This window comes from Hemitrygon akajei, chromosome 14 (assembly GCF_048418815.1).
Source record: "Hemitrygon akajei chromosome 14, sHemAka1.3, whole genome shotgun sequence".
Lineage (NCBI taxonomy): Eukaryota > Metazoa > Chordata > Chondrichthyes > Myliobatiformes > Dasyatidae > Hemitrygon > Hemitrygon akajei.
In genome coordinates, this window is record NC_133137.1 from 13495828 (window position 1) to 13522453 (window position 26626).

Below are 26626 nucleotides of genomic sequence, written 5' to 3' on the forward strand. Positions count from 1 at the left end.
CACGATCTGATGTAAAGCAAAGTGGAGCGGCGGAGTCTGGGCCAAGAGACCCTTTTTCCGCAGTTCTGCAAAGGAACGGGACATGGCCAGTAAATTGTTCTTTACAAATAAATCACCCCCCTGTAGTGTGGGATACCCCTCTATTTTATTCCAATATGGCAGTCCAAAGAGCATCTCATAAGGAGATACTCCTATGTCCTTCCGGGGCGCTGTACGTATTCTCAGGAGAGCGATCGACAAACACTTGGTCCATGGTAGCTTGGTTTCCAACATCAACTTGGTTAGCTGTGCCTTCAGGGTGCTGTTCATTCATTCTAGTCTTCCCGAACGCTGGGGATGCCACGGGGTATGGTACTTCCATTCGATATCAAGTGCATCACAAATTAACTGGTGCATCTTGGAGGCGAAGCGTGTCCCCCGGTCAGAGTCTATGGACCCCACAATTCCATATCTGGGGATTATATTCTCAAGTAGTATCCGAGCTATTGTGGGCGCATCTGCCTTAGTAGTTGGGTATGCTTCCACCCAGCGTGTAAAGTGATCCACGATTACCAATAAGTATTTTCATCTCTGCACTTGGGGCAGCTCGGTGAAGTCGATTTGGATTCCATGGAAGGGTCTCATGGCCAGGGGTTGGCCGCCTCTTGGGATGGATCACATCACTTTCTTGTTTATTCGTTGGCACGTTGGACATCCAGTTACCTCTTGTTGGGCCAAAGTGTAGATTCCCTTGCATGCATATTCCCTAAGTACCGTGTCACACATTGCCTGCACTCCCCAATGGGTTTGTTGGTGCAATCGTTGGAGGATACTCCGGGTAACCTCTTTCCTTTAGATCTATTACACTGAACCACTCATGGTCAGGGGAGATCTTGCTCATCAGTGTGTAGGGATTGGGGACTACAGGGTACTGAGTCTGTACCACCGCGTTTAAGCCCCTCAAGTCTTGGACCATCCTGTAACTTCCGTCCGGCTTCCTCACCGGGAGGATCGGGGTGTTATGGTGACATACACTCTTCCAAAAGTCCATCTGCGATCAGTCCTTCTATTACCGGTTGCAGGCCTTTCCTCCCTTCCATTGAAATAGGGTACTGTTTTCTCCGTACTGGCAAACTGTTAGGTAATAGTGAGATTTGCAAGGGGGGGGGACGTTCAAGCCCCCCCGGTTCCCTTCCTGATACCATACCTCCGGGCTTATTTTCCTATCGTCTTCTTCACTGAGGGCAAACAGCTGTACTATTATCTTCCCGTTCCTGGGCACAGTCCCGATGCCTAGCCTGACTTGCAGATCCCGCCCGAGCAGGTTGAATCTTGCAGAGGGTAACAAAAGTAGGTCCTGTCCCGTTACCCTATCCTCATGTTCAATTTTCACGTTGTCCACAATTGGCACTTGTATGGTCTTTCCTCCGATACCGGATACCCCCATTACCTTTGTTCCAGTTCGGGCGCCGGGAGGTATCTGGATTACGCTAGATCTTTCGGCACCCGAATCTACCATAAAGGTTGTATCACACCCTTGGGGACCTAATTTCAAGTTTACCAGGGGTTCCTGGCAATGATCTTTTTCCCAAGGGTTAGAACCCCCGACCCCCCTAGTACTCTTCTTCCATCATGGCGTACGAGCACACTTCCCGTCAGTATCTGGGGCACTCGCGCCTGAAGTGTCCCTCTTCGTTGCAGTGAAAACATCTTAAAGCCTTCCTTAGCCCTCCTCCTTGCTCCTGGCTACTACCTCGATCCAACCATGGTTCCTGTCTCTCTCTACTATCTGCGGTTACTTGTCGCACTGTCTGGACCATTATCCTTGCCGTCTTCTTTTGTTTCTCTTCGTCCCTTCTTACAAACACTTTCTGTGCCTCCCTAAGTAGTTCACTTAAGGGTTTAGTATTCCAATCTTCTAGTTTTTCCAGTTTTTTTCTTATATCTGGCCATGCTTTCGATACAAATTCAACACGAATCAGCTGTTGGCCAACCTCCGTCTCAGGGTCTTCGATTTGCGGAGCGGTAGGGGGCACATATGGGGCGGCAGGTGGTCGAGCACCTCCCATGTATTCTTTTTCTGTCCCCCTTCATTTATCATTTTCAATTTATAACTATTTGTCGTTGGTAACCAGCATAGGGCATAATCACTTTCTTCGGGTTTAACGTTAGGTTTTGAATTCACGTACAGATTAAGGGCTTGTTGTACCCAATCCTCGCTAGACCCGAACTTAGGCCATCACACAGCCGACCCTTGGATCGGCTGGCGGGACCATAATTCACAGTACTGTATCATTTTTCTCTTTGACTTCCCTTTTCGCCTCCCGTAATCCCAATTTTCTAGCATCCGTCCCAACGGACTATCAGGGGGTACCCCGGGGTATTTTTCATCATTGGCGCCTGGATTTCCTTTACCCTTGTCTCTCTTAGACCCCTTATTCCCCATCTCGAGGACTTGCCCGGTTCCAATCCACCCGCAGGCACCCCGTAATTCCACAATTCTCGTGCACTACGTCTCTGCAGGAATTTAATTTGAATGTGACCCACCTAGCTCGGTCACTCCTGTCCAATTCCGGAACCTGTATTCCCTGCAGGCACCCCGCAGTTCCACAATTCTCGTGTACTACGTCTCTACAGGAGGAATCACCTGCAGGAACCCCGCAGTTCCACAATTCTCGTGTACTACGTCTCTACAGGAGGATCCACCCGCAGGAACCCCGCAGCTCCACGATTCTTGTGTACTACGTCTCTACAGGAGGATCCACCTGCAGGAACCCCGCAGCTCCACAATTCTTGTGTACTACGTCTCTACAGGAATTTAATTTCTTACCTGGGTCCTGTGCACAGAAATTACTTGATCGCTCACTGTCTCAACTGCCTCGACAACCCCTCTTTGTTTCCTTGAGTCCGCCGGATATCACTCGCTCAAGCCGCGCGGGGCGACGAGCAAAGAATCAGGGACTGCCGAACTCGGCAGGGTGCACCTTCTCCGATGTCCTTCCTTGCCCCCCTCATGGCTGGACTGTGGATCCCGGACGAGCCCCCAAGTTGTCAGAAACGAGCCACGTTCCCAAATAATGGCTTCAAGACAAATTCAAGGAAACAAAGTTTATTAACAGTTCTGCAGAGCTGGGCCCCCTCAGAGAAGGGAACCCTGAACCTTACAGGGCAGCAGATTTTATCCTTCTTCCTTACCACCCCCCTCCCTGACTCGGGAGGTACACAGTGTTTTCCCATTCCATATTTGGAGTTGTTTTTTTACACATTTCTGTAAAACAATAGTCCATATCTCAGGACTTCAATGATTCCACAAACAGTTAATCTTGTCAGGGCTTCTGCATTCATAATTAAATCACATTTGTTTACTGACTTTAACCCAGACATAATTAAATCACATTTGTCCTCTGACTTTAACCCAGACATAATTAAATCACATTTGTCCTCTGACTTTAACCCAGACATAATTAAATCACATTTTGTCCTCTGACTTTAACCCAGACCTCTTTCAGAAACGCACATCTTAATTTTGAATCTCACAACCTTTATTATGGAATTGGGAAGTGAAGAATTCATCGCTTATCTGTTTATGTAAATACTGTTTTTATCGTACGTAAATATATTGATATATAGCAGGTAGTTATATAAACATAAGTTTGTTCCCTGTACTTGCTGTAATATTTTATGATTTTAAGTTTTAGAGCATAAATCTAGACTATTTCACATTTTTTTGCGGAACTGAATTCTCCAACGATGCAACTCTTCCATGAAGCGCTGAAGAAGAATATTAACCACAAAGTACACTGAAGATGCTGTGATCCTCCAGCTTGTTGTACGTGTTGAAGAAGAATATTGCCTTTTCGGTGAAGATTTGACAACGTCCGCTATTTTGCTTTAGGTAGTAGTTTTCATAGGGAAGTCGAAACCATCGCCGTGGCTCGGCATGAGGAACGCGCGTCGGCGGCGGACAGCTCGGCTCGCGCGGAACTCCCACCGACGGTTTCGCCGTTTTGAAGTGTGCGCGCAGACGGTTTGTCCCTCGCCGTTCGCCATACCGCCCGTGACGAGGCATTCTGGGAAGTGAAACAAAAAGCGCGTGGGGGCGGAGGGGAGCTCGTAATCGGGGTTGGAGATACCACGCTGGTGGTGCGGCTGTTTACCGGGCGCTGACGACACCACACCGACCGGCGGCGCGTGCGGCTGTTTACCGGGCGCTGACGGCAACACACCGACCGGCGGCGCGTGCGGCTGTTTACCGGGCGCTGACGACACCACACCGACCGGCGGCGCGTGCGGCTGTTTACCGGGCGCTGACGGCAACACACCGACCGGCGGCGCGTGCGGCTGTTTACCGGGCGCTGACGACACCACACCGACCGGCGGCGCGTGCGGCTGTTTACCGGGCGCTGACGACACCACACCGACCGGCGGCGCGTGCGGCTGTTTACCGGGCGCTGACGACACCACACCGACCGGCGGCGCGTGCGGCTGTTTACCGGGCGCTGACGGCACCACACCGACCGGCGGCGCGTGCGGCTGTTTACCGGGCGTTGACGGCAACACACCGACCGGCGGCGAGATGTCACGGCTGATCGTCAAGAACCTCCCGAACGGGGTAGGTACGGGGTGTGGGGGGGGCTGTACATGGTATCTCCGTCAGGCGTTTACAACGTGACCGGACGCCCCAAAGCGTTTCGGGGGCGAGTCAAGTAGCCGAGGACTCTTCACGCTGCTTCCCACAACGCCACGGCCGAAATGCTGAGGGCTTTCAGCTCGGTCAGCGAGGCTGCGAGGAGGCTTCTTGGGCTTGAGGAGGGACCGGCGATCGGGTGCACTGATGTACCCTGCCTTTGGATAGAGTGGAAGTAGTGCTGGGGTTATAGGTTTATAGGAGGTCATGGATGAGGCGACCCACGTTATGGAAAGCTTTGAAAGTCGGGTAAAATTTCTGAAATTGGGAACTAATGCGGGTCAGCTGGCAAGCCTGGTGGGGTGATTAGTAAATTGGATGTTGTGACTTGTAGCAATGGCAGCGAAGTTTTTGATGACACAGATTGCCAATGGCTTTTGATGAGCTTATTCGAGATTGGAGTTAAATTCATAATTCATCTAATTTATTCACTTTCTGATTTCTGTGTTCACATTTCTGTCTGTAGGCGGAAGAATACTCTAACATCTGAATTGCAAGGTGACTTTTCACCTTGGTCTTTGTTTTCTGTCCTGCAACTGATTTTGCTTGATCTTCAGTCCCGCAATACTTTGTATGCAGAGGCTGTTAGCTTCTCTACCCATCGAACTTACTTTGAAAGTTATGTCCCTGTGATACCAGGTATTATGTGGAAGTTGTTGGGTTTTATTGGAAGAAGAACCCATTGACATACTTGGAGTGAGAAAACTAGAAGGTATAAACTTCTATAAACGAGGAAATCTGCAGATGCTGGAAATTCAAACAACAACACACACAAAATGCTGGTAGAACACAGCAGGCCAGGTAGCATCTATAGGGAGAAGCGCTGTCGACGTTTTGGCCCGAAACGTCGACAGCGCTTCTCCCTATAGGTATAAACTGTGTAGCACTTTTATGATAAAACACCTGCATTTGCTACTCTCAAATTCTAAAGAAGCAGGAGTTGTAGCTAGCAGTGACACTAAAGCTGTAGTGACATACAGCTCTGAAGCTCTCCAGGGATAATGACAACATCTTTGTAAGTTTCAGTTTTATTTTTTCAGCGTGTCAAAACATTGGGCCATAGCTGCAGGCACACGTGGATCCTGTGTCTGGCCACATACTTGCCCTTTGTTCTTGTCGACCCCTCCCCAACTCCCTCTCTGGCCATACCCTCTGCCTACAATCCAGACTATGGTTCAAATACACACTGATTTCATTTTGGGTTGACAGATCGTTCCTTTGAGATACATAGTGGAGGCACATTGTAATGGGTAAGACGCGTCAGAAGCTCCAAACACTTTTGGGAGAAACTAATTAACACAAGTGTTCTAAAATCTATTGACAAGAGAGCCAGACACCTAAAATTAATTGAGTACTCAAATATAAGCACACAAAGCTATTGATTGCCTATACCTGTGACCATGTTTAATATGCTATATGACAACATCTGTTTGGTCTGCCAGATTGAACTCAGTCACAATGGGGCAAATAGCTTAGCCCCATTTGTTTGATGCAAGCCAATTAACATAAACCCATTATCAAAATTTGGCTCCTGCATATGCAATCTCTTTGTCTGTGGAGCAGCCTATGCTTATAACTTCAATTTACTGCTTACAATTTATATTTTAAAAACCTGAAGGCTAATTGCAAGTTTCATGAACTTACATTTACGATAAGAACTTGTCTGGTTCTTGTTTGAGTTAATATCTGCTATATTTACATAACTCCACAATACTCCCATCAAAAACTTCATCAAAAAGCATATTTTTTGTCACTGTATGTTTTTCTGCTATTGTAACTGTATGTGCTGTTAATACTATGCTTGCACCTTGGCCCCAGATGAATGCTGTTTTTTTTGGCTGTACTGTATTCATGTATGGTTGAAAGACAATTAAATTTGAACTTGTAACCCTTAACCCTTTTACCAACGAAGAAGTCTGTAAGTTGCATGGCCCAAGATTGATGGTGCATTGGATGTTGTCCTGGTCCAGCTTGCCTTCCACTGAGTAAACACTGGAGGGCAGCACTGACGGGAGGGGTGAGCCCCCAACCCAGTTCAGATTCCAGTGAACTCAGAGTCCTCTGATCCCTCCTGGATGGCTGCAACAGGTGATACCACAACATGAGGACCTGGTCCACATAACAACTGAATCATTGCGGCTCCCCTACTGTCAGTCTTGCGGACCAGTCAACCGGACATGTAGTATTCTGTATTATCAGTGTCCAATAGGGTCTTGTGCTCACAATTAAAAACAGACAAGGCAATCATTCTTCCCGACTTAAGCATACTGACCAGTGGGCACCCTTCAGTATTAGCCCTATTGCACTACACTTGGTTCATAACCCTCTATGCCTAAGGATTTCAAGTACTCATTTAGATGGCTCTTAAATCCTGTCAGTGACCCAACTTTAACCACTCTCTCTGGCAGTATATTCCAAATATAGACCACTCTCTGTGTGACAGCCCTTCTCAAATCCCTTCTGTGTCTCTTACTCGTAAACCTATCTCATAAAGTTTTATCTATAGTTTTCTGCAGTCTACCTTTTATATACTGCTCAAAAATGCCTGACGTATACAGCCCATACATATGACTACTTGGGAGACTGCTATATATTATTATTTGGTACAAATGGATCCCAGGAATGGAGCCCTGCCATAACTTGGAAGTGGCCTTTCTTAACCTTCTCTGCTCCAGGGAGAAAAAGCCTATCTTTCCCAGTCTCATAATTGAACTGCTGAATCCCAAATGACAACCTGGTGAGTTTCCTCTGTATCCTCCAGCGCTATTACATTCTTCCTGTACTTTACTGACCAGAACTGCATGTAATACTTCAGCTGAGGTCTGACCAACTAATCTCTGACTAGAGTATTAGACAAATGTACATTTTGTATAAACAACCCAAAATCAAATGTAATTTTTCATTTTTCAGATGAAAGAAGAACGCTTTAAATCTCTCTTTGGTGCCTTTGGAACATTAACCGACTGCATATTGAAATTCACAAAGAATGGAAAGTTTAGAAAGTTTGGATTTGTCGGGTTCAAAACGGAAGAGGAAGCACAAGCAGCTTTAAAACATTTCAATAAGACCTACATTGATACTTCTAAGATTACAGTAAGTATTCTGGAGTCTTGTTAATTTAATTAAACCAAAATCATATTAAAATGATTTCATAAACACGAGAAAGTCTGCAAATGCTGGAAATCCAAAGCAACACACACAAAATGCTGGAGGAACTCCGTAGGTCAGAGAAAATCTATGGAAATTAATAAACAGTCGATGTTTCAGGCTGAAATCCTTCTTCAGGGCTGAAATGGAAAGGGGAAGATGCCAGAATCCCCCACCTTTTTATTCTGGTGTCTTCCCCATTCCACTTCAGTCTTGAAGAACGTTTGCATGTTATTCATTTCTATAGATGCTGCCTGACCTGCTGAGTTCCTCCAGCATTTTATGTGTGTTGCAGCATGATTTTACAGTTGTCCTAGGTTTAATGTTTTGAATGGTCTTGCAATCTTCGAAGGTGATTCTGTGAACATTAACCAATATTCAACGTTTTATACATTGTTTTGTACTGATGTGCTGTTTTAAGATACTAGATTTCTTGTTTATTTTGTTCTGTCAATCTGTTTCATCTGCAGTAATGTTGGTGTAGCATTTTGATGGCAGTGGTTTGTTTTCCAGATTATATACCATATGACAATTAAAGATGCTCTTAAAGAGAGCTAGCTTCATGCTGGGAATTTAGTGTACATAATGCAATTATGGTGAAGGTTGGTCATCCTGCTAACTCCTTGATAGAATATCTAGAAAAACAAGCAAAGTAACAGTGGACTACTGTCAATCAGTACCACTGTCAATTCAGGGTGATTCTGACACCTCTTTCAAACCTACTTTTTCTCTGGTGGAAAAGTAACAATAACAGATATTAGAGTATATCTTCCTGGGAGTACATAACTTATTGACTTGAACTGCAGTTAGTTTCCAAGAAGTGGTGTGAAGAAATTTAGTTATTGTAAACTTTTGTAAAGAGGCAGTTAAGGCTAAAGGGGATAATCTAAGTTGTACATAAGGCAACTTAAAATGATGGGACTCCAGACCCCATTACTGGAGTTTAAAAGACTGATGTAGGAAAACAGAAAAGAATAAAAGCTATTGTATAGAGAAAGATGGTGCCATAGCAGAATAAAAGAGGGCTGAAGTCTTTTTGAAAGTTGGGTAAGTAGCACTGTAGATCAGCATTGTCATGGATGATGTGTGCAGTTAGAATTTTTGGATATTTGGACGATGGTAAGTTGATGAGCTGAAAATTAGAAATGTAAGTATGGAACCAATAGACAAATGTTTTATTTGTGGTTAGGAATATACATTAATGATCTGGATGATGGGGTGGTAAATTGGATTAGTAAGTATGTAGATAATACTAAGATAGGTGGCGTTGTGGATAATGAAGTAGGTTTTCAAAGCTAGCAGAGAGATTTAGGCCAGTTGGAAGAGTGGGCTGAAAGATGGCAGATGGAGTTTAATGCTGATAAGGGTGAGGTGCTACATTTTGGTAGGAATAATCAAAATAGGACATACATGGTAAATGGTAGGGCATTGAGGAATGCAGTAGAACAGAGTGATTTAGGAATAATGGTGCATAGTTCCCTGAAGGTGGAATCTCATGGATAGGGTGGTGAAGAAAGCTTTTGGTATGCTGGCCTTTATAAATCAGAGTATTGAGTATAGGAGTTGGGTTGTAATGTTAAAATTGTACAAGGCATTGGTGAGGCCAAATTTGGAGTATTGTGACCAGAACTGTACACCGAATTATAGGAAAGATGTCAACAAGTTAAGAGAGAGTACAGAGGAGATTTACTAGAATATTACCTAGGTTTTAGCACCTAAGTTACAGAGAAAGGTTGAACAAGTTAGGTCTTTATTCTTTGGACCATAGAGGGTTGAGGGGGGGACTTGATAGATATATTTAAAATTATGAGGGGGATAGATAGAGTTGACGTGGATAGGCTTTTTCCATTGAGAGTAGGGGAGATTCAAACAAGAGGACATGAGTTGAGAGTTAAGGGGCAAAAGTTTAGGGGTAACACGAGGGGCAACTTCTTTACTCAGAGAGTGGTAGCTGTGTGGAAGGAGCTTCCAGTAGAAGTGGTAGAGGCAGGTTCGATTTTCGTCATTTAAAAAAATAATTGGATAGGGATATGGACAGGAAAGGAATGGAGGGTTATGGCCTGAGTGCAGGTAGGTGGGACTAGGTGAGAGTAAGCGTTCGGCGCGGACTAGAAGGGCCGATATGGCCTGTTTCCGTGCTGTAATTGTTATATGGTTATATAGGAATTGGTAATAGGCAGAAACTTTTTAATTCAACTCTGAAACAACATAGTATTGCACATCAGTTGAGTTATATTTACAACTGAGTAAGTACTGAAAAGAAGAAGCACCTAGAAGCAAGAAATATGAATTCTGGAGTAGACTTAAAAAGCAATAGCCTGGAAATTAAGATTATAATTACCTGCCAAAACCATCAGCATTCTCTCTCATTACATTGTGAAACTCACTGCAACTTCTGTTGTTTGTACATGGCACGGTAAAATCCAAGAGCTTCTGCAATTTGTTACCTTGTTACTCTACTGGGTGCATTTTCACAGCTTTCATGTGAATAAAAGTTGCCTTAAATAGAGTCTCAGTACCTAAGAGCCATTTTTACAAAAAAAAACCATGGGAAACATTGCTCTTTTCTAAATGGTTTTCTGCTAAATTTTAATTGTGTACTGTGTTGTTGCCTGCTAGAGCCACCTGGGGAAGGTGGGGTTGGAGGCGGTGAGTAGTCCAAAAAATGATGCATATGATTGTCTTGGATGTTTTTCTTGTGATTGCAAGACCATGTTGGATATCGGTAATGTAGAATACTGCAAGTCCGGTTCATTGTTGAAACTGACAGCGGGTGAGATTCATGGCCACGGTTGTACATAACAGGCCCTTGTGCCAGAGTCATCTATTGCAGGTGGCCAGGAGAGGAGACGCCGGAGGAGGTATGAGAAACAGCAGAGGAAGGCACAGCAGGCCCACAGGGTTAGGGGCCAGCCCCTCCCGTTGGTGCTGCCCTCCAGTGTTAACTCATTGGAAAACAAGCTGGATTGCATTTGTCTGTGGCTGAACCAGCATGTGTTGAGGAGCTGCTATGTGCTTATTCTTGCAGAAATACGGCTCTGGGCAACATTCCATGTACCATCAATCTACAGACCATGTCATTCAGGGACTTGGCTAATATTGTTTTTTTTTTGTGTGACTATGTGCTATCATAACTATATGTACACTGTGACTGTATGTACTGTGTTTTGCACCTTGGTCCTGGATCTATGGGCATGGACTCTTAAGATCCCACTGTTTCTCCCACTGCTAAGAATCCTGCCATTAATCTTGTATTCTGTCTTCAAGTTCAACTTTCCAAAGGGTATCACATCACACTTTTCTGGATTGAACTGCATCTGGCACTTCTCAGCCAAGCTCTGCATCTTATCATTATCCCTTTGTAACCAATGACAGCCATCTGCATGCACTATTGCAACACAACCAACTTTTGTGGCATCTGTAAGCATACTATCCACCCTTCCTGGGAAAGGCTTCCTGATTCAAGTCATTTGTAAAAATCACAAAGCATTGGGTATCAGAACAGATCACTGTGGAACATCACTGGTCATTGACCTCTGTGCAGAATACTATCAACAGCCATCCACTGCCTTCTGTGTGTAGAACAATTCCGAACCACCACAACCCAGATAACCTAACTTTTGCAAAGCAATGGTATTTACAATTATTTTTAATTCTTCGATGAATGCTTATAACATTTCTTATTGTCTATATGTTCATTTGCAATTAAATGTTGGATCAATTTAAATTATTTCTAGGTTTGTTATAATTTTATTACTTCCAGATTTCCATGGATATTTAACATTTGAGGCTGAGATTGATAGATTTTTGGGCACCGGAGAATAGGAAGATTTGGATATTGGACAAAACTAGTAGAAAGGGCAGGATGAATGACATTCTTATTGTATGAAAGTTTAATTGCTAATTTTTATGCTGTTTCTTACATTGTTTTCCATGAAAAATCTTCTGTTGCTTCGTGAACATGTTGCCATCGTTTGCGCTGATGGTCTATAGACTTCATAACTGATGTTAAAACAATTTAGCCTTTATTGGTAAAAGCACATGTGTGCCTCAACGATTGTTAAATTTAAGGCAAGTTTGTTTTGTAAAGTTAGCATCAAGGTCTGTTTATTGCTTGCTACTGACTTTCTGATCCACACCTACAACTCCACAGTTGGAAAAAGTCTTACTCCTGTCTAACTTTGTGTTATATATTTATTGTGTGAGGTGGCAGATTGGTAGGTCTAAACTGCCTATGTACGTATGGTGGCTGATCATATGCTTGTGGCTCATGTCATTGAAAGGCAGCATATAAATTAATGTAAGGGTGAAGGTAGATCCTAGCTGTCCCTGATGTAATGAAGAGAAGCTAAAGCAGACACTTGACCGTTCTAAACACAGGAATGTAACTACATAGATACTTCACTGAAGATAATCTCATAGCTCCATATATCCGAACATCAAGCACCCACTTACATATTCTAGACTAACATTTTTATTCTTCATACATTGCCATCAGTTCCCACTGGATTCCACCAAACACCTATATACTAGAGACAATTCACAATGGCCAATTAGTCTACAAACCCACACGGTCATGGAGGATGTGCAAACAGAATCCATGGTTGAGACTGAACCCTTTTGCTGGAGTTCTAAGGCAGCAGTTGAACTACTCTGCCATCAAAATGAAAACAAAATGGAGAAAGTAGGAATGGTATACCAGATTGAATAGCATAGAAAATGATGAGGGACAGGTGGAAAACTTGAAGAAGTTGTTGGTAATTTAAATATCATGTTTCTCTCCTGCATTATTACTTCTGCGACTAATACTGAATTTGTTCTTTATTAGCCATACCTCGATAAGTTTATAAAAGAAAACTGTTCGTAAAATAAATGTGGCTGTCATCTTAATCATCTGGTGATGCTTTTTGCTGTAATATGTGGTTATCTGTGTTGGAAGTTGATTTTGCTGATCAGGGAAGAGAAGTGCACACTGAAAATGTGTCCTTGGTGTCCGAAGACCAGCTTTGGCTCCTGTCCCTTGTGGCTGGTATTTCTGTTTTGTTTATTTAAGAAGAAGAAAATCCCATTTGTAAAATAGAGCTGTGCTGTAGAGTTGTCCGCGAGGTATTTTTAATGCCTTCAATTAATATGATACGGGCTGCTGTGCACTGTTGTACCGAAATTTATTCTGCTGTTGTCTAAAGGAAATTAGAAAAAAAACTAGGTAAGATTTTCACCGAGTGAGATGGTTGGTGATTGGCATACAGGGTTCCATTAGGTAAATATGGGAATCTCGTTGTATTTATGTAATAGGGCAAGCATAATATTTTAAACCATGCAAATTATGAGAAAATTTTATATACTATTTGCAATTTGGATGAAAAATTGACCTTTGTTAAATTTTGAATTGTCCATTAAAAGGTGTGAAGAAAATTTTCACTGCTGTACCTTTGAGCTAACACTAATAGACAAACTGTTTGTTATAGGTGGAGTTATGTAAATCATTTGGGGACCCAGGTTTGCCCAAACCGTGGAGTAAGCACTCACAGAAAAATTCAACTGAGGAAAATCCAAAAATGCCAAAAGAACAACAAGGTCCAATTAAGGAAAAGGTATGCGACAATTGAATTGAATACCAGGCCTTTGTAAACCTGATTACAAATAACTTAAGTGATGGTAAATTGATTTAATTTTAGATTTTCAGTATGATTCCAGTCATTTTAAATGTGATATATAATTATGTTCTGTGTAATTCAAAAAGTTATTATACCAAGCATAATAAATAACAGCCAAACATTATCATTCTATATTGCAGAAACATTACTTTAATCAGATGGTGGTAAATCTGTCGAATTTATTGCCACAAGTGGCTGTGAGGGCCAAGTCATTGGGTGCATTTAAGTCAGAGATAGATAGGTTCTTGATTAGCCAGGACATCAAAGGGTATGGGGAGAAGGCAGGGGAGTGGGGATGACTGGAATAATAGGATCGGCCATGATTGAATGGTGGAGAAGACTCAATGGGCCGAATGGTCTACTTCTGCTCCTATATCTTAGGTCTTATATTTTAGTCCATGGTCTACTGTCCTCGCCTATTAGGTTCCTCCTCTAGTCCTTTAGCTCTTCCAGTTACCACCTTTCAGCTTCTTGCATCATTTCCTCTGCTCCACACCCACCCCTCCGACTTCCCCCTCACCTGGTTTCACTTATCATCTGCCAGCTTTTATTCCTTCCCCTTCCCCAACCTTCTTATTCTGGCTTCTGTCCTTTGTTTCCAGTCCCAATGAAGTGTCTTGGCCTGAAGTGTTAATTAACTGTCTGTTCCCTTCTTTAAATGCTGCTTGACTTGCTAAGTTCCTCTAGTATGTTCTGGATGTAATATATTTTAATTATTAAGATATTGGGAATAAAGAGGGGAAGGACTGAAATACATTAATGCTGAAGTGAATTTCATATATAAATCTGTTTTATATAAGTACTTTGCTGACACCCCATGGTAGAAGTTGATCATTGCACAATATCAGTGAAGGTCTTTAATTGCAAGTTTCGAGGGAAAATTAAGAGGCAGCGCTTTTGATAAGTTTGGCTTTAGTGGTTAGGCAAAAAGCATTATAAAAACTTATTCCAATTTGCTGTTACAGGACAAAGTAAAGAAATTTGCCATTGAAGATCTAGAATCTGTGAGTAGAAATTTGATGCTCTCTTGGAATACCGTAGATTTCGCACTACAGAGCGCACCTGATTAAAAGCCGCTGGCTCTAATTTTAGAAATAAAATCAATTTTGTACTTGTACAAGCCGCACCGGATTTTCGGCCGCAGGTGTCCCACGTTGTAATATGAGATATTTACACAGAAAGATATTACACGTGAGGATTTTTTAACTTTTAATTAAATCCATATGGTAACATAAACAAATACATATTGCAAATGCTTTTTTTCGAACCGTGCCTGTAACGCGGCTACTTTTAAATATACGTTGCGTATACTTCTTTACTGAACAACATTCCAATATCTCCTAACGACTGGTAAAAAATGTATATACTGCAGCCTACCAGGAAAAGTTATTGATCGCCTTTAACTTAAAAGCAGTGTTTTGGCTCCGCCGCTCGCCCCCCGCCTTCCCGTTTATCGCAAACCGGTATTTCCCACAAGACGCGGCGAAACCGGGTGTGACGTCATAGCATCCCGGGATGTAGTACAGAAAACAAATATAGTTAAAACACTTCTAACTTTAACTAACAAATGAATTACTAAGCGAAAATATTATAAACTAAATAACTGCCATAAAGGCAGCACAATGCTTTTCTTCGAGTGTTTTCCATGTTGATGAGGGTGAGTACAAATGACTGATTTACAATAATTTAATTGTGAAAGTGCGCTTGATTTATCGTACAATTTCATTGGACCTCTGTGAACTACTCATCAATTTTATTGGTCTACTGTTACGAGGCAAAATGTTTTTGGCGGCATGAAAAAAAATCATGCATTAGCCGCACCGTAGTAAAGGCCGCAGTGTTCAAAGCTGTTCAAAATGTGGGAAAAAAGTAGCGGCTTATAATCCGACATCTACGGTACTTTGATTTTTTTTCCATCCAATAATCTGTATGCAACTTGTGCTGGAAATGTGACTTGGCTTATTTTTTTTCTGAAGTTGAAGAAAGATAGCGAGTTTGAAGAATTTCTAGCCGTGCATGAGAAACGTAGCAAAGCACCAACCTGGTCCAATGACACCTTACCGGGGAAAAAGGAAGAGGTAAAGAAGGTAGATGATTATCTGAACTTTGATTCAGATGATTCTGAAGAACTGAGTGAGACGGAAGATATCAAGGGAACAAAAGGTAAGTACCTACTGTAATTCTTGTACTGCAGTGTATCCTATTTTAATAATTTATGTTTTATGATTAACTTCAATCCAGAATGAGTTACTACTAGTATCCTGCATAACTGCTTGCAACTAGAGGTTTTCCAAGTATGTGTGTGTAAATGTGGAAATCTGAAAATTGCAAGAACAACTTTCTACTACGAAGCAGGCTGCATACTGACGTTGGATAACTCATAGGGACTGGTGCAAGAGAGGGGAGCTTGTGCTAAATACTGGACACTAAAATTGTAAATTAGCCATATTTTTGCTAATGACATTAAATAAAAATAATTTTTTATTGTTTGTCAAATTTTTTTAACTTGGTGATGAATATATTTTTGATTCCAATATTCTAGATCATAGAGCCTCACTTCAGATTGTTAATGTATGGTGTTTTATTTGTAATGTAATTTAGCTGCATCCCAGAGGACAGGTTTTAGATCATATTAGAGCTAGAAAACAGGAATGTGGACAATGTATCTTTAGTTACTGTTTGTCACGTTCATCAATATATTTAACATATCTGTGGAAGAAAGGACTGAATATAAGCTGATTATATTGTACCTGTAATAGGATTTATTTTGACTCTGCATCTCACTGCAAAAAGACAGCGGGCAAGAAATAAGTTTTACCCTGTATTGTATGGTCTTGAATGCATATGAATCTTTCATTGTAATTAAGTGGTGTTGGCCGTGATTGAGAAAAAAGTTGCTTGTTTGTAATATTTTAACTTCTAGGTGCACAAAATAAAACAAAAGAAAAGCTTGCATTGGCAAAAACAGTTTCGGACATGGATTATTTAAGATCAAAAGTAGTTAAGAAAGCAGATGAGAATTCTGAAATTGATGAAGGATCTGAAAGTGATGAAGACATTAAGTTATCATCTGAAGGAAATATGTTATACACAAATAATGAAGAAAAGGAACAAGGTGGAAAACTTGAGAAATCAGGACCTGAATGGAGGAAGAAGAAACAACTAGAGGTTTGAAAATGTTTCAGTGTTTGTTATTTCTTAGTGCTTTCATTTATCTTTGTCCAGGGACACTATTGTGATCACTATTTTCCAATTAAGTCATTGATTTGTAACCTGGGGTCTGTCTGGGTTGCCTTTTTAAAGACTTTAAAAAATTTTGTGAATAAAAATAATGTCCATAATAATTAGATAGTTTTTGGAAGTGAAAAAGAGGACTTGTGATTAGCTGCTTGCCTTGGTATTTCAGAATATAAAACCATCCAGATTTTTAAAATATTTTGTGAATGAATTATGAAAAATAAATAATTTTGTATTATTTGGCTAATCTTTTTGACTTGGTGATGAATATTTTTTGATTCCACCATTCTAGTTCATAAAACTTTCTTATACAAGTATAAAATGTAATGAAAAATGAAATTAAACATTAATAGATGTGTGGTTTCTTAACATAGACTCTGTTGTATAATTATTTTTAGAAGGGAACTCCTGGAAATGAAGCCAGCACACCTTATACTTTGAAACTCCGAGGTGCCTGCTTTAATGTGAAAGAGGTTTGTTTTCTGTTGCATTGATTATATGGTCTATTTTGTGAACAAATGTACTATTTGAGAGTTTACTTTTGCAGTATTCGGCAGGGGCACAGGAAATGAATTTCTACCTGCATTTGGATATTTTATGTTTTATGTAGGTAGTGAAAATTGATTTCAGCTTTTTTAAAGGCATAGTGAGCAGATATTGATGCATTGTAACTTGGTTTTTGGAAACATTGCTGGAAGAGCTGTAATAGTTTAAATTTACTACTTGTAAAATTATTGATGAGAATGAAGTTAAGGTTGGGAAAGAAACAAAAAATGTTAAATTCTGATGGGGCAACAAATAGTTATGGGGAAAAAAAGGGGCTGACATAGAGTTGGAAAAAATAATTCTGACTGTAAGGGGGAGAAAAGCTTTTTTTTAGTAAAACCCACAATTTTAATTCTCTAATTTTAATGTGCATTCATTTCATTTTCTGATCTCTCTTCAGAAGCAAGTGAGGGAGTTTTTCGTGCCTTTGAAACCTGTAGCCATTCGGATTATCAAAAATGCAACTGGCAACACTACAGGTCTGTTACCAATTCTTCACATTTTCCTTCACAAAGTATTTGCTTTAAAGAGTTGTATGCATTTTTGTATCTCTCACTAATATGAAATAGGGCTTTGATTTTAGTACTGTATTTGTACCATAGTGAAGACTGGTAATTCTACAGTTATCTTTCACTGATAGAGTATGCTTCCCCCTACCCATTTTATGAAAACAAAATCTAATTAAAAACCATCTATTTAACCAACTTTCATCACTTCATTGCTTCAGTATCTGTTTTATTGGTTTAGGAACATATTGCTACAAAGAAAATGTTATGTAACTTTAAGTTGTTTTTGAATTTGACAAAATGTTGATATTCATCATGTTGAGTAACGTGATTCTATATTTGATAAATAAATTCAGTTTTCTGGAACATTTTCTTTTACAGGGTATGTATATGTAGACTTCCAGTCAGAAGATGATCTTGAAAAGGCATTGAAGAGAAATAAAGAGTACATGGGTAAGGGATCTTGATAGAGCAATAGTCCTTATCTTATAACTGTCCTTGTAAAGCAAAGATTTAATATCCTGAATGGTGTCTGTATTGTTGATCCCAAAATATTTCCCTATTTGTTTAAAGGTAGAAGATATATTGAAATTTTCAGAGTGAATAATGCAGTCAAAACTAAGCCAGTAAGGAAAAATGATAACCAAAAATGGCTGATGAGGCAAAAGAAAGCGAATGAGGTGGAAGAGGATGTCTCTGATTCAGGAAGGTTGTTTGTCCGAAACTTACCATACACCTGTACAGAAGATGACTTGGAAAAAGTTTTTTCTAAATATGGTGAGCAGTTAATGTTCCTTCACTTTTCTGCTTATCAGTGATAAATATTGCAAGCTCCAGTTTTGTTAGTACTTTTACAAAGTTTTCTGCAAAATTGTATTAATTTACATCCAAGCAATGTTATAGTTCGAAGCACTTGAATGAGGCCACTGACCTTAATTAAGAAGTTAAGTTTGGCAAAGTTTTTTTTGTTTTTAATACCTCTGCAAAGTTATTTTGTAATTAACAGCAGTTTTAATGATTTAAAATATTTTGCTTATTAATTTCAACTGTTTTTAAATATCTCTTAGAAGACATTTAAAAACACCAAAATAAGCCTTTGATCACTTGACTTAAAACCACCGGTGGAGTACAGAAGGTGGGGCTTGGTATCGTCTGTGGTTGCAGCCTGATTTGCATGCAAGGTGGTCATGGAATGGAAGCTTAAAATTGTCAATGTGGTTTGGGCTGGTGTGGTATGTGGGCAGTGGGTTGGATGGTTGAAACCTATTTAATGTTTATTTTCCAAGTTTTAAAAAGATGTTAAAATAACTATAACATTTCAGAACTCTTAAAACAATTAAATAAACTAAATCTAAAAACATACTATTTGAACTTTAGTTTTTCATAGCCATTTGCTTCCAATCTGACATGTGTTGATAAGAGTGGATTCCTTCATTATAAGTGGTGGAAAATCTCTGCTGCTGCTACTTCCTGTGCTATAAAGGAAACATTGGTGAATAGCCATTATTATGCACATAAACAGTGAGAAATCTTGAACTCTCAAATAAATGCAAGGAATACGCAGCTGAATGTAGATTTTCTTGCAAAATTTAGACCATTACCTCTGACTCTGTTCTAATTTTTGGTACCGATCTTGAATTGGCATTTAACTGATACTACTCTTTGAAGAAGAATGTTCCATTGTTAGTAAAAATATAATGCTGTAGTTTGCTAACTGCAGTTCTAATTTGATCAAATTTAAGTAATCTTCAGAGTTATGGGTAAGGGTATTTAAACCTAGTACCTATATCAACAACATCCCACAAGGAATTTGAACAGTTGATAGTGATGAATGGATTGCATTCAAATCAGTAAAAATAGTTGTGTGGTCGTGCAGCCTTGAATGTTTCTCAGCATACAATAATGTGCTGAGCACGTTGCTTTTAATTGGACTGCAAAGTAGGATGGGCAAGTCATCAGAACTGACGACACTAAAGCAGTTGCCTATAAGTGGCATATTTAAATTACCGTAGATTCCGGATTTTAAGCCGCTACTTTTTTCCCACATTTTGAACAGCTTTGAACTCTGCGGCCTTTAATACGAAGCGGCTAATGCATTATTTTTTTTCATGCCGCCAAAAACATTTTGCCTCGTAGCAGTAGACCAATAAAATTGATGAGTAGTTCACAGAGTTCCAATGAAATTGTACGATAAATCAAGCGCACTTTCACAATTAAATTATTGTAAATCAGTCATTTGTACTCACCCTCATCAACATGGAAAACACTCGAAGAAAAGCATTGTGCTGCCTTTATGGCAGCTATTTAGTTTATAATATTTTCGCTTAGTAATTCATTTTCTAGTTAAAGTTAGAACTGTTTTAACTATATTTGTTTTCTGTACTACATCGCGGGATGCTATGACGTCACACCCGGTTTCGCCGCGTCTTGTGGGATACCAGTTTGCGATAAACGGGAAGGAGGGGGGGCGAGCGGCGGAGCAAAAACGCTGCTTTTAAGTTAAAGGCGATCAATAACTTTTCCTGGTGGGCTGCAGTATATATATTTTTTTACCAGTCGTTAGGAGATATTGGAATGTTGTTCAGTAAAGAAGTATACGCAACGTATATTTAAAAGTAGCCGCGTTACAGGCACGGTTCGAAAAAAAACATTTGCAATATGTATTTGTTTATGTTACCATATGGATTTAATTAAAAGTTTAAAAAAATCCTCACGTGTAATATCTTTCTGTGTAAATATCTCATATTACAGCGTGGGACACCTGCGGCCGAAAATCCGGTGCGGCCTAAAATCCGGTGCAGCCTGTACAAGTAAAAAATTGATTTTATTTCTAAAATTAGAGCCAGCGGCTTTTAATCAGGTGCGCTCTGTAGTCCGGAATCTACGGTACTCTTCATATTTCGCCTTCTAGATCGACTAGACCTGTTATAGGATTGAAATCCCCATTTTTAGGATTCCTGTTATAGAGATTAGGAAGATTTTTAAGATTTATTTCCATCAACTATTTTTCATTGATATAAAATCAGTTTCTGTAATGTTAGTGGTGTTAATATCTCTGAATAAGGTCAAAAAGATAGTCTTGAAAGTTCTGACACAAAGTTCAAATTTATTATCAAAGTATGCATATTATGTACAATAATAATATGCAAGCACCCACTAAGCAAAGATGCACAGTAGAGTTCACTTAAAAAAAGCACACACAAGACCTTCACTTATCCAATATGCAAAAGAGAGCAAATCATGCAAGTTGTTCTTAAAAAAAAAAGTTCCATGTGTTTTTGTATACATTAATTGCAAAGTCTCCGAAAGTGAGTCTACAGCTGTGCAGCCTGTCCAGGAGTCTGATGGCTCAGAGCAACAACTGCTCCCAAACTTGGTGTATGGGCCCCAAGACTCCTGCACCTCTTCCCTGATGTTAGTAGTGAGAAGAGAGGGAGACCAGTCACATAAAGCAGATGGCTCTGAACACCTTTTCGTTTTCTGCTCTATTTTAACCTTAGTCAGCACGGAGTAATAGAGCTGATCACTAGTTCATCTTCTGCTATCTGGCCTCGATGTAGTGTCCAACCCCAGCGATTGCTACCCTGACTGTACCTGCATTCTCAAGAGTCTAGTTCACAGAAAACCCCTGGGAGACCCCAAAAGGGCCAGATCATTTAGGCAGTTCAGAAGTTAATTCTTCAAAAGGAAATTACAGGCTACAGACAGCAGCAATCGAAGTTCAGAAGAAGAAATATATCCACTAGAGTATCTAGTAGTTTTATGAGCTCTTTGCAAGATGTTGCTGTTGGTTGCCAGTGCCATCTGCCAATTTGACACAAGGCAAATTTCCACTCTTGGCTCTGCTTGCCATTGAAGGCAAATCGCGGTAGCCCTTGTCAGTGCATAATCTGTAGTCAACTTGTCATTGAGACCTTGTATTGCTTGGCTGATGCCTTCTGGATATGAAAGGTCAACTTACTTGATCCCTTTCTTCCTTCCCAGGCAAGTGAAGATAGTCAAGCAATGTAGGGATAAGCCAAATCCAACTCATTTCAGCTCAGTACTGTAAATTGAAATCGGCAGTACGTTGAAAACTAAACCAAATAGCACAATTTTCGGCTCTCTCTTCAATTAAGAATGTTGGCATCCAAATGGATGAAGTCAGATAAATAAGTTCCAGTTCCTGCAATAAATAAATGCTTGTTATTCTGCTCCTCCGTCATTATTTCAACACGCTCCTAAGGAAGCAGTGGAATACTGAGTTTTTCAGCTGCCCTTTACTAAACAGCATGTGGGCATTACAAATTATATCAGTTGAACATTTAAGCTAGTAGATAAATATATAAAGCTTGCTGAATTGCTCAAAATAGTTGCTGCAATTATGTTGTGAATTGACCTCTATGAAGATGAATGATGACTTTGATCTTGGAGTCATCAGAAATGCACAAAATGCAATCATTATAGCTATTTATGATATATTGATCACTAATATATAAATTTTCTTGAAATGTTACTTATAATATTTCAGATATGACATCTGCTTAAGTCAGAATTACATCTGGCTGTATCAAAATAATTGTAGCTATTTAAAATAATGCATTGTCATTAAACACCCAACAGGTCCGTTATCAGAGATCCACTTTCCTATAGATGGTCTAACGAAAAAGCCAAAGGGATTTGCATTCATTACTTTTATGATACCTGAGCATGCTGTGCGGGTTCTTGCTGAGTTAGATGGTAGTATATTTCAGGTATGTTTGTGGCAATTTTACATGTTTCTGGTTGTATTTAACTGAGCTATACACTGTAATGTAGAGTGATTTAATTATGTGTTTTCATAAAGAACTGAGTAATATCCTAGTGACAAACAATAGTTTTTTTTTCAAAATTGTTTCTTTTGTCTCATCCCATCACTATTAAATTTATGTTGGCATACAAGTTACAAGAAACATAATTTGAGAATGGAAATTGAGTTTGAAAATGTACTTTTCTTCATAACTTATAAATGATCAACTTTATCTTGCGTGCCAAATGTCTTTTTGGTTTCGGATGAAAAAAATACAATCTTGTATAAACACATCTGTTCATGGAGCCACATTAGGAAATGCCATAACAAAATTGAGGTTATTTAGGGAAATCTGGAAAAGTCATTTTAACATTTTACATGATCAACATATGGGAGATCACACTGACCCTTTTATTGAACTTGGTTTTGATCCAATCACCTGTACTTTGAAATGATGTGTTATTTGGTGCTTTGAACTACATTTGAAGAGCACATGTTTGATGGGAAATAGCGTTTGTAAATTTGTTTCTAAGTAGAACTTTAGGTTTTCATTTGAGTACAATTTACTTGTTACACAGTGGATCAAGTCCTCTCAATTTCAAAATTAAGCATATTGTAGTCATATAAGGTTTTAAAATTTCCCATTTTCCAATTTTACCTGCTTTTAACTTTGGGAAGGGGGAAAATTACAGAATAGTCTTACAAAGAATATATTCAATCTGCGTATAACAATTAACATTTAAAATATTCTGGATCAGGTTTGTGCAATCATTTTGGGCCTGGAAAGTTATTTTTAGGTTCCTGGACAGTTTTAGGATTTTGGTTCTTGAATTGTATCACAAGGCTGTTTTGGGAAGATGTTTGGACTTCTTGTTTTTCTTTTTGCTCTTTTTTTACACATAACATACCAGTACTGTATGACCACTTAAATGTGTGCTACCATGATCTCAGTGTTGAGTTATGTATTTGAAATTTACAGGCAAAGACAAAAACATATTAACCAAATAATCAAGGCCTGCTTTATTTATTTAAAAGCCTTTATCCTATCTGGGCCACTTTTAGAGAGTCCATAGCAGCACTTCACCAGCTTGTGTTGCCTTGGTATTTCCCATTGTTACTGGTCACAAACACCCACCTGTTACTGCACCATCAAATCATCTGCCTGATACCCATCCACTTCTGAATTATCTGCTCCAACTCCCTGTCTTTACCCATCATTGACAATGATCTGTTATTGTTAATTATTGATCCTTATCCATTTTTCTCCCCCATCACTTCTTCCTACAATCTTACTTACTCCATGATCTCTACAATGATGGGAGATTTAGAACATTTGAGGAAAATTTCCCTCAGAACCTTATAGGTTTGGCACATCCCTGTTGAATTTTAAAGATTTACAGTAAAATATTAAATTCAGATGATGTCTGAGACCAACTGCATGTAAAAATACACCTCAGTGAATTGTAACTAATATATCCTTTAAAAATTGTAAACATAATTATAAAATAAAAATGGAAAGTTAAATATTTGAGAAGACTGAACGTAGGCAATTATTTTAGTTATCAACACTGCCGTGAAATGTGAAGTTTGACAACATTAAAATCTTATTTGTGCATTACTTAATAATGTTTCTCCTGAGGTATTTCCCTAAGTAAACCTCAATTTGTTATGACATTTCTAATGTGTCTTGATGAATATGTGTTTGTCCAATATTGTAATTTATTCCTCATTGACCAAGAGACATTTGGCACTCAAGATAAAGTTGATCATTTATATGTTAAGAAGCAAAGTACATTTTCAAGCTTAGACACAATTTCCATTCTTAATACAGAGAACTACATTCTCTACATTCAAGATAGCAGTTAAGAATTTTTTTGTTTATATTTATCAGCAGACAGTTGGTACTGTTGTGCAGCTAGTTGAGCTGCTGCTTCATGGCACCAGAGACCCTGCTTCAATTCTATGTTACCTGTGTGAAGTTTGAATATTCTTCATGAAAAGTACAGATTAATGGATTAATTTGTCACTACAATGCCCCTGGAATGTAGGTGAAAGGCAAAATCTGGACAGGGGTTATTGAAAATGCTGGGGGAATAAAAGGAAGTATTAACATGGGATTAGAATAAATTATCCTGTGCTTGGTGGGCTGAAGAGCCTGTTTCTTTGACTGAGCTATATATGAACTCTTTGACATATCCAAATTAAACTGTTGAGGAATCCATACAAGGCAACCCATCAGAAACAATACTGCACTGATCTTCCACCTATTTTAGGCAGGAAAATATTAAATTATTGGTTGGTATTGAGTTTGAAAGGTATTTGGCATCTGGTGATACTATTATATTATTATTACATTCTATTATACTCCAGTCTTGATGAATGACTTGAAGTTTCCATAAGCATATTACTCACTATTTTAATTTGAAGGATATCTTATTTGTCAAGATTTTCCGGTAGCTTTTGTATTTCTTTTTTGAGGTAGATAAAGATGGTTTGTTAAAAGAGCCAATGTGCATGTTCATATTTCCTGAGCCACCAATTAATACATGGCTTAGATCATGTAATTCATAATTGGTCTCTGTGGAGGTTTATTAATAAGCAGGTTAGTTTGCTACATGTGCTCTTTGGCAAAATACATTCACTTCAGCATATTTATACTACTGATATAAAGAGTTGGGCATAACACAGCAAAAGTCAGCATGGATTGAATTATGTAAACTACTATTAAATCTTTTCTAAAATTCCTCTTGGTCTTACTGAGCAGAAATTACACTTGTATTAGGAGGGAATTTCCTTGATTGTTCCCTTAATTTGAATATGTGCAGAACTTGCATAAAATTGTCATGCATCTTAAACTGATATTGGATGTTTGAACAAAAATGGCTGTGGTACTAGTCAAGATTGTTATTAGTAGATTGGTATTTCAGTGTGTCACTGTACAGTCTGTATTTACTAAGGTCTTAACTGTATTATTTTTAAAGCATATCTGTGTCTAAAATATGTCAGAAATGATCCTTCACAGAACGTGTTAAGGAAATCAAATTAGAAATGGCTAGAAAAGTGACTCTCTATTCTATTCAGGGCAGGATGATGCATATTTTGCCATCAACAATAAGAGAGGAGAAAGATGAAAATGATGAAACTACCTTGGGTTCCTCTGCATTCAAGAGAAATAAAGCAGCTCAAGAAAAGACCAAGAGTAACAGGTTGGATATCAATGCACTGAAATTAAGTTTACAACTTCTAATTCAGGGGTTCCCAACCTGGGACCCACAGACTGTTTGCTTAATGGCATTTTTTTTTAAAAAGGCTGTGCACCCCTGTTGTATTGTAGAGACCATTTCAGGGTTGAAAATTTCCTGCCTAATTTTGTTGGTCTCCAACAAAGCAATAAAATTGTGTAATTTTGAGACATTTCAAAATGTACTGTTTCAAAATGCACATATTTTGAAATGTATAGAGGGATATATGTGTGAGTAACAAAGGACATAAATAAACATGAATTGTCTGGTATTACAAATGTAGTACACTGCATCAGAAAACAAGTTACAAGTATTAGTCATGTAAAACCAGTCCATTTTGCACATCTGCTGAGATCACAACACCTGCCTGACTGCAACTATCTTCAGCAGTGCTGCTATGTCATGATCCATCTGGGCATTCTAGTGGTCTCCTCACAAGTGCAGTTAGCAGTTCAGTTCACATAATATTGAAACAGCTGGAGCCAGATGCAGCCAAGCCTCTGGGACTGAAGGATATCCTGGCAATAATTCTGGTCAAGTTGTTCCAGGGAAGTTAGGACACTGGCACCTAACTGACAATGTGGGAAATTTCTTGGGCATATCTTAACCACAAAACAGGGCAAGCTAATCTATTTAATACTACCCAGTTATTCTACTCTCAAAATGGTAGACTAATATCATTACAGTGCTCTCAAGTGCAACTTATTATTCTTTTGCTCAGTTTGGATTTTGCCAGGGTTTCTTACTCTGGATTTCTTTATAGCCTTTGTCTAAATATGAGCCACAGAATTGATTTGAAGTGTTTTGAAGGACAGCATGTAACTGAGGGTGGCTTCCAAATGGTATGAAGCTGAAGT

The 26626-nt window shown here is 39.4% G+C and overlaps 1 protein-coding gene across 1 annotated transcript in view; it reads left to right on the forward strand.

Annotated features, from left to right (window-relative positions):
* Positions 1–3957: 3957 nt before the first annotated feature.
* Positions 3958–26626, forward strand: part of rbm19 (RNA binding motif protein 19) — a 273505-nt gene continuing 250836 nt past the window's right edge. The window contains exons 1-12 of the mRNA XM_073065480.1: positions 3958–4591; positions 7577–7759; positions 13282–13407; positions 14436–14474; positions 15447–15633; positions 16394–16638; positions 17106–17180; positions 17654–17732; positions 18141–18212; positions 18333–18536; positions 22362–22492; positions 25609–25733. Of these exons, the coding sequence (XP_072921581.1) occupies positions 4556–4591; positions 7577–7759; positions 13282–13407; positions 14436–14474; positions 15447–15633; positions 16394–16638; positions 17106–17180; positions 17654–17732; positions 18141–18212; positions 18333–18536; positions 22362–22492; positions 25609–25733 (1502 nt within the window). The 5' untranslated portion in view covers positions 3958–4555. The remainder of the gene's footprint in view (positions 4592–7576; positions 7760–13281; positions 13408–14435; positions 14475–15446; positions 15634–16393; positions 16639–17105; positions 17181–17653; positions 17733–18140; positions 18213–18332; positions 18537–22361; positions 22493–25608; positions 25734–26626) is intronic.